The sequence below is a fragment of the Oryctolagus cuniculus genome, chromosome 5 (assembly GCF_964237555.1).
Source record: "Oryctolagus cuniculus chromosome 5, mOryCun1.1, whole genome shotgun sequence".
NCBI lineage: Eukaryota > Metazoa > Chordata > Mammalia > Lagomorpha > Leporidae > Oryctolagus > Oryctolagus cuniculus.
The window spans coordinates 147,800,734-147,809,810 of record NC_091436.1 but is presented as its reverse complement, the minus strand read 5'-3'; the positions used below and the strand labels follow the sequence as shown (position 1 = coordinate 147,809,810).

At 46.9% G+C, this 9,077-nt stretch overlaps 1 protein-coding gene across 4 annotated transcripts in view; it reads right to left on the bottom strand.

The window, feature by feature from the left end:
* Nucleotides 1-1,594: 1,594 nt before the first annotated feature.
* E2F3 (E2F transcription factor 3) overlaps nt 1,595-9,077 on the bottom strand; it is an 87,225-nt gene continuing 79,742 nt past the window's right edge. For all 4 annotated transcript variants that reach the window (XM_051854994.2, XM_051854993.2, XM_070074328.1 and 1 more), the window contains 3 exons: nt 8,648-8,762; nt 6,211-6,346; nt 1,595-5,105 (listed from right to left, as the gene is read on the bottom strand). In XM_051854994.2, coding sequence (XP_051710954.1) covers nt 4,843-5,105; nt 6,211-6,346; nt 8,648-8,762 — 514 coding nt within the window. In that variant the 3' untranslated portion in view covers nt 1,595-4,842. The remainder of the gene's footprint in view (nt 5,106-6,210; nt 6,347-8,647; nt 8,763-9,077) is intronic.

Sequence of the window (9,077 nt, the reverse complement as noted above, 5' to 3'; positions counted from 1 at the left end):
CCAATAGCTGGGAGCCCGAATGTTCATCAGCTGCCAAATGGATGAACAAAACATGGTACACATTCATACAATGACATACTAGTGGGACATACAAAGGAATGAGGTAGTGACGCATGCTGCAACACAGATGCACCTTAAAAATATGTGATGTGAAAGAAGCCAAACACAACAGACCACATATGGTATGATTCCACATCTAGAAATATCCAGAACAGGCAAATTCATGGGGACAGAAAGCAGGGGCACAAGTTTTCCTTCAGTGGTGGGGAAAAATGTAGAAACCCAAGTGCTGTCTGCACAATACTGTGAATGTACCACATGTCATTCATTCATTGTATTACATCAATTAAAAAAAAAGTACCTGGCATATTATTAAGCATTCTGTAAACCTCCTGTGTTAGCTTTTATGGGAAGGCAAACACAAATATCTCCCAAACAGGAAATTATTGGGAGTAAGTAAAGGATTAAGTAAATGTTTAATCCCTGGAGTGCTATGCAGCTCTGGAAGTGTGATGATGGTCTGGAAGTCTTAGAGTGGAAAGACGTCAGAAGTACACTTAGTAAAATGGAAAAGCTGCAGGTCAGCATATACAGTACGATTCCAGTCAAAAGACACATGCCAAAAAAAAAAAAAAAAAAAAGACACATGCCCATGCCGCATGTGTGTGTGTGTATGTGTGTGTGTGTGTTTTTTACAGGCAGAGTGGACAGGGAGAGAGAGACAGAGAGAAGGGTCTTCCTTTGCCGTTGGTTCACCCTCCAATGGCCGCTGCACTGATCCGAAGGCAGGAGCCAGGTGCTTCTCCTGGTCTCCCATGAGGTGCAGGGCCCAAGCACTTGGGCCAACGTCCATTGCACTCCCTGGTCACAGCAGAGAGCTGGCTTGGAAGAGGGGCAACCGGGACAGAATCCGGTGCCCTGACCAGGACTAGAACCTGGTGTGCTGGCGCTGCAAGGTGGAGGATTAGCCTAGTGAGCCGCGGCGCTGGCTACCGCATGTGGTTTTACAGTTACACGTGCCTAGAAAACAATTAGACTGCCAGGGTAACAAGAAAAATGGGCAGTGCGCTCTCTCTCTCGGGTGAATAGGACAGGGGTGCCAAAGAATGCTTCCTGAATTTACCCATATTTCGCAGCCTTCTGTATTGCTTTTGTGTGTGTACCATATATGGTACTTTGGGAGTTTTGGATGAAGCTCAGAATTAAGTGTGACATGGCAGGCAAAAAATTCATAATCTGTTCCCAGGTGGTGTTATGAGAAACAGAGACTCTAGACCATGAGAGAGCACTGCCAGAATTGAAGACTAAAATTTATTGGTTTCATATTCCTCAGAAGGAGTAAAACTTGACTTGAGGTCCCTGTCTCCGCGTGAAATCCTCTACGGATGCCTGAGTGGCTTCAGCAGGAGGAAGTTCTGCTTCCCCAGGTGCACACTGCACCCGGGTGCTCACCAAACAGCAGTCCGAGGCTCCCAGAGGCCCAACGCTAAGCTTCTGTTCCACGGTTCCCTCCTTAACTTGCTAAAGAACATGTTCAAAAATGAAAGGAAGGGAGGAACATGAAGATAATACTAAGAAAATCCATCCACAAGTCTGAACTCTTAAAAAAATCATTTATTGATCCTTTACCATACAAAATTTATTCAAATTACAACCATTGGAAGTGGTAAGATCACAGCTGGAGAACAGGTCATCCTGTAACAAACTATTTACAAAATCCATCATAAAAGCTTTTTTTTTGTTTGTTTTTTACATTATATTACATACTTCCTTTTTTTTATTTTTTAAACTAGCATACAACACAAAGCTAAACTGATTAGTAGTTTGCCTACTCCCAGTTTTGGGAGAATTACTTCCTTTTTACAAAATCATGTACCCCATAGGAAAAGCAATTCCAACACCCTGACAGTTGCCACCCGACGTACTCCACAAGCCGTCTGTCCTCAAATCCCTCTTCTCATACCCACACGTTGTCATGCACACACTGAGTTCTTACTTTCTTTTTCCTGAAAGCTAAAGCTTTAAATACTGCAATTTTATTTACAGATCTACACGTACAACAAAAACGAAAACGAGAACCACAACAACAATAATAACAACAACAAAACAATAACAAAGTAACACTCTTAAAAAATTACAAACCAGCTAGAAAATATTCTGGCAGTGTTTACAAATCAATCGCTATTTTTGTACAAAATCGGTAAAGAAAGAACGCGTGAGTAGACTACATATCAACTTAAATAAGACAAGAGCTATACACAACTCTGTACAGATAAACACACACCTAACACTGTTTGACAGCTCACGTGTCGCCCTTGAGACGTTTTCTTTACTAAGGCTCACGCAGTCATAATTCGCACACTTGTAACTTTTAGCCATTTCATGTGTGAGCTTTAATAGCAGCAACTCAATGGTACCAGGAAACCTGCATACTTAGTACTTAAAGTAACACAAATACTGTAGTACTAACCCACTTTGTGTGCCAGATACTATGTCAAAAAGAACATGACTAATGGAAAACTGAATACAGTATGGGTGTCTAATTAATATCTACCAGTTAAGCCCATTAACTGGAAAAATGTTATGAATGGAGGAACTTTTAAGACTTATTATTAGTATTCCTTTCATCTTTAAAACAATAAATACGGCGTTAACATCACGCAAAGGCTCAACGAGAAATTCAACCAAACACACGACAACCTTGCCAGGTGAGCTCAGTCTTTAGACTTTGGGAAAAAAAAATAAAATCCGCTTTGTGCAGCTGGCAAAGAGAAATCACACAAAGCTGGAAGCCGAGGCAGCTAACCAGATGAGATAAATATGGGACACGGGGAAAAGCTTGGCAGAAATGGTTTCCCATACAGGAAAAAACCCCACAGTGCATTTCCAGTAGGCACTTAACACAAAGCTCCCCTCCCTCCTCCACCCCATGCTTCATCTCGGACCACACGGATATTCTGTACCAAGTCCAGGGTGTGTGAGGGGAGGAGGCTGGGGACGGAGGCTGAGGAAGAGACACAGGAAGATCGTCTGCACCTTTATTATTTTCTTCCCAAACACACACCCACGCACACCCACACACAGAGTTTAAAGTGCTGGTGTCATCTGTCCCGACGCCACCACCACTTTGCATATTGTGGAAATCCACCGAGAGTAAACTGGCCGGGGGCTCTTGTGGCTTTCTTGGTTTTCTAGTTTCCCTAAGGGCTATCTGCAATCCATCAAACACAGCTGAGTCAAGTGCTATTGGGTGCCGTGTCGCCGCCCCAGCCCTGGGCCAGGCACACGGCATTTCCATTCAACTCCCCCATCCCGCAGCCCTTAGCACCCAAGGAATGGGTTTGAGGTAACTGTGCCACATTCCCAGGGGGGGATGGCCATCGCCACCTGCCAATGGGCGTGCCATTCTTGGGCGTGACTGGTAGGACGTACAGCTGACACGAGGCCTCGGCTTGGGACACCATCCCTGAAGAGTAAAGTGGGAAATGCCCTGGCATCCTGTCCCTTCTCCTTCTACCTCTCTGGACGGCCCTGGTGCCAGCCTCACCCCTTTGTAGAGGGGGAAGGGTAATGGGTTCCGGCCAGGGCTGTTCCAGCCGGACACGGCGTGGCGGGAGCTCCCTGTCCTTACTGGCTACGTGTGGAGGTGCCGCTGGTAGAATGCCACGCACACATGGGGACAGTTTCTCCCTGGAGGCCTCTCCATCTGACCCCAACCTGAGAAGTGTCTCCCTGAGTGTGGCGTTAAGAGAGCCCTTTCCCCGGCCACCGGGGCCCGGGCAGCCCGAGGATGGAGGGGGTTCAGGCCTTGCTGCTCCTGGGGACTGCGTGCCCATCTGCCCTTGTCTTCCCTCCCCAGGAACCAGCCGTGCCAGCAGGCTCCGAGCTCCCCTCCCAGGGGTTTACATGCCCTGCTCACTAATAGGAATTTGCAAAAAACCGCTTCAAAGTAAACAATTCAAATGGTGATGGGCGCCACAGGAATGCTTAAATGGCCACTAAAAAAATTAAAAAAAAAACCACCAAAAAAAAAATAGAACATCTAAAACAATTCACAAAGAACTCCTAAGTAGGTAATTGCTACAAATCAAGGGAAACTCACAAACACCGCTGGGATGGGAGTGGATAATGGAGACAGGAAAATCCACAACAGCTGCGAGTGGCAGAACTCTACCAGTCTTCTGTATCTGCAACGAGTCCTGGGAAACAGGTTCTTCATCTGAGAGGCTGTGGAGGTTCCCTCGACCTCCGAGTGGGACACGCGGTCCGTAGCTTAATCTGAATTACGACAGTAATTTAAATATTCCTAAGAAGAGCTTAAGAAATCCATTTCATACTTTTGCATGACTTCAAGTTTGCCTTTGCTGCAGTTCCGTTCTGTATTAGCAGCCCCCAAAGACATGCATTCCGCGGAGAAGGCACGGCTTGAAATGCTGTTAAGGGAGATGGCTGTGTTGGAGTGGGCCGGGTGGCCAGAGCCCACCCCACAGCCCATCCGTCAGGCACAGCAAGCCAGTCCGCGGGCGAGGGCACGGAGGCGGGAGGGAGGGGACGGGTGAGAGACACCTGATTGCACATTTTCTCACTTGCTGACTCATCCAGGAGATTTTTGGAGCCTGGGGCAAGGCAGAGCTTTCCCAGGGGAGCCTGCAACTGTGCGTTTAGACAATTTAAAAAAAAAATTTTTTTCATCAAAACGTCAGCTTTGTTCTGAAGTTTGTAGTTTACTTCATGATACTCTCTTGGAGGAGAAAGGTAGGAGGGGACAACACTGCATGACAGATGTTCTGGGTCCGTGATAAAAAAATAGCGGTTTGTCAGGAGAATCCACACGGAACACAATCAACTACACATAAAATCCTCCACCAGCGGGAGCTTCTCCAAATCGTAAGCGTCGAAGAGGTCGCTGATGCCCTCGTCCTCCCCGAGGCTCAGCAGGTAGTCCTCCTGCAGCAGGGGTGGCAGCAAGTTCACGAAGGGCCCTTCCAGGTTGGAAGGGATTTGGTCCTCAGTCTGCTGTAAGAGGTTGGCTGGGGAGGCCAGAGGAGAAAGGTTCGCCATAGAAATGGAGCAGTCGCTATGTCCTGAGTTGGTTGAAGCCAAGTCTGAAAGGAAAACATCGGTGGAAACAAAACAAAGCAAGTTAGGAGACAAGCAGATGGACTTTTCTGGAAGGATGTCCGCGAGGCTGTTGTAAAAGCACACAACCCTTCCGGCAAGGATAGGGAGACGGCATCACTACAGGTCACGGTGATGCCAAGGGGCACTCAACAGTGACCAGTCCCCTTTCTCAATCCATTTATCTCTTAAAAAACACCTGCTGTCAGGTGTCTCCTGAGAGGAGTGGCTAGCAGGTGCACAGAGCAGTCCTTGCTATGTGGCTCTGTGTCACAATACGGATGTCTACATGTATTTGAACATGTAGAAGAGGTGGCCTAGGAGAAAGGCACCAGTTTTAATTTAGTCTTTCTTAAGCACCAGGTTATTAAAGATACCTCTAAAAATACACAGAGGATCTACTTTGAATTTCTGTGGTGAGCAAAGATGGCCTTTCGTTTTTATCAATTCAGGCGCTGTATTTCAGTTCGATATTAAATCAGAACTATTCACTTAAATCATTCCTATTTTTGCTGCTGTCTTGAGAGAGAATAGGGAAAAATTTTAACACATATCCCCAAATGGAAACTGAAAAAACCAAAATCAAACAATAAAAGATAACCCACTGCACAGAGCTGCATTTGCACTGGGGCAGGGGGAAGCAGAGATGGATTTGATTTTCTGGGGGGTTTCCCGCCATCCCTCTCCTGCTCACATTGGGAGGAAAAACAAAAATTCTCCCCAGATGGCTTCTCCTTTCCATCTCAGCTTCTCTGTGGTGTCACTCGAACGTGTGTGGGCCCACTGGGGGCCGAGGTACCTCCAAGAGGGTTCGCAGCTTCTCTCCCTCTTTAGCTGGGATTCTGAACGCTGGGAGGGAGCAAATGACTTTTATGGAAAGCAAAAGCCAGGAGGGAGGGGCTCCAGGAGCCGTGGGGGACCCATCTGTCCAAGATCATACTTTTACTCTGTCAACCGGTCCAAGTGCCTTCTAAAAAAATGTTACCTTTGTAACAGTGAGTGCTGTCTTGCCTAGACTTGTGGCCTAATACAAGATCCTTCTTGTCTCCTTTGTTTTCCACAGTTTCCAGAAGACAAAGGTGGGATTTTTACCTTTGGAAGTGGGTTTGGGGATATTCCCATTGTGGTCTTGGTTGTTCGTTTTCACGGGACTGTGTGTTTCAGTCTCTTCTGAACACAAGTAAACCTCAATGGGTCCTTGGGTACTTGCCAAGTGTATCTGTAGGCTCTAGGAACAGAAGTGAGAGAATTTCAACCCAAAAGTGCATTGCCTTAGTACTTTTCACCTAAAAATAGGTCAAGTTCACTTGGCTGCTTCTTCAGTAGTCTACTTCCATCAATGCCTATCATCCTCCGGGCACGTGTTGAGGGGTGGGAGGTGGGGGTGGAGGGCAGCCAGAGACAATACAGCCCGAGGGCCAAACCCAGTCCATCACTGGCTTTGTAAATAGAGCTCTGTTGGAATCGAGCCTCGCCCCTGCCCAGGGTTCATGTGTTGCCCTGGGCTGTTTTCATATTACAAGGACAGAATTCAATGTGTCCTAGAATAGTCCACACAGACTATATGGTGCATAAAGCCAAAAATATTTACTATCTGGTAGTTAAAAAAAAAAAAAAGTTTGCCCCAGCAAGAGAGAGTTTTGTTTGGAGGAGGGGAGAGCAGTCTGTGAACACAACACTGTAAGGCCAACTGTGCTATCAGATACGCTTTTCTGCAAATTACTAAAAAGGCCCTGAGTGTTGCAGATGCACAGTGCAACTTTATGGCATGGATTCTTAATTTTTTTTTTTTTTTTGACAGGCAGAGTGGACAGTGAGAGAGAGAGAGACAGAGAGAAAGGTCTTCCTTTTGCCGTTGGTTCACCCTCCAATGGCCGCCGCGGCCAGCGCGCTGCGGCCGGCGCACCGTGCTGATCTGATGGCAGGAGCCAGGAGCCAGGTGCTTTTCCTGGTCTCCCATGGGGTGCAGGGCCCAAGCACCTGGGCCATCCTCCACTGCACTCCCTGACCACAGCAGAGAGCTGACCTGGAAGAGGGGCAACCGGGACAGAATCCGGCGCCCCAACCGGGACTAGAACCTGGTGTGCCGGTGCCGCTAGGCGGAGGATTAGCCTAGTGAGCCGCGGCGCCGGCCATGGCATGGATTCTTAATTTTTTTTTTTTTTTTTTTTGACAGGCAGAGTGGACAGTGAGAGAGACAGAGAGAAAGGTCTTCCTTTTGCCGTTGGTTCACCCTCCAACGGCCGCCACGGCCGGCTCACCGTGCTGACCCGAAGCCAGGAGCCAGGTGCTTCTCCTGGTCTCCCATGCGGGTGCAGGACCCAAGCACTTGGGCCATTCTCCACTGCACTCCCTGGCCACAGCAGAGAGCTGGATTGGAAGAGGAGCAACCAGGACAGAACCTGGAGCCCCGACCGGGACTAGAACCCGGTGTGCCGGCGCCACAGGCAGAGGATTAGCCTAGTGAGCCGTGGCGCAGGCCTATGGATTCTTAATTTTGAACTTTCATAAACCATGTTTAATAGGAGAAAGGGGCATACATACAATGTACTAATATTTAAAACTTCTTCATCTGTGTCATTGAACTGCTGTCTGTTAGGTGAGAAGTCTAGCCTAGATGGGAGTTGTACATTTCATCCTTTTAAAGCAAGTCTTTGGGGCCAGCACCATGGAGCAATAGGTAATCCTCAGTCTGTAGCGCCTGCATCCCATATGGACACTGGTTCTAGTCTCAGCTGCTCCACTTCTGATCCAGCTCCCTGCTAATGCACCTGGGAAAGCAGTGGAAGATGACCCAGGTGCTTGGGCCCCTGCACCCACATGGGAGACCAGGAAGAAGCTCCTGGCTCCTGATAGGCCCAGCTCCAGCTGTTGTGGCCTTTGGGGAGTGAACCAACGGAAGGAAGACCATTCTCTGTCTCTCCCTCTCACTCTCTGTAACTCTACCTCTCAAATAAATAAATAAAATCTTTAAAAAAATAAAAGCAAGTCTTCACCATTTTCTTTTACTATAGTTGTTTCTCTTAAAAGTCACAGTCTACTAGATCTATATAATCAAACAATATCTTAAAGCAATCACAAAAACAATCTTCTTATTTTCTTACGATATCCTAGTCTATCCATGAAACCAAAGTCTGATTTAAGTAAACATTAGTAGTAATAAAAAAAGAATTTCTAAAATGTGTCAAGGTAACTTGGGAGATGCCTTTGTACCTCCAGTCCTGCTGGGGGCCACAGACACAGGTCATCAACATAAAATTTCCTGAAGGGGTCCAAATGTGTAAGAAGCACTTAGGAAAAAGAAAATACAAGAGAGGGTATCCTCCCACCTAGAGCTGAACACCCTGCTAGGCTAAAACTGGACTTCTTGCACACTCAGAAGGCATCAAACTGTTGAAATGTTTTTACCTTTGGGGATAAGTAAAACAAATGCGGAAGGGCTATGAAATTAACCAGAGTCGATTATTATTTCCCAACGTGAGGCATTCCAGAGAGCGCTCTCAGAGGCACGATGGTGCTGTGTCCTTACCTCTATGGAGTCAGGCACTTCAAGTCTTGTTTCTGGAGGGGCTTTCACGACTATAACAGTTTGGTCTTTAAGGCCACTAATTTTTCGAATATCTTGATATGTAACGTAAGCTAACGTGTTGCGCGTTAAGGAAATCTTCCACCTGATTGCCTCAGATGTGCCCATCAGGAAAACAGCAAGAGAGAGGCAGAGGAAACACTTGAGGTATGTCACGGCTTCTGTATGTCCTCCCTTCTGGATCTCCCAATATACGAGGGTTCCCCAAGGAGCCTCTTTTCTGAGTGATGTTCTAAACAACCAAAGGAAGGCACCTCTTTGTTCTGTACATTGCTATGGAATTTATGGCTATTTGCAACATTAAAATAAACACCAGTACACTAGAGTTATGATAAACTATCAGATGCAAAGCGAAATCCATTCGGGCCAGGGA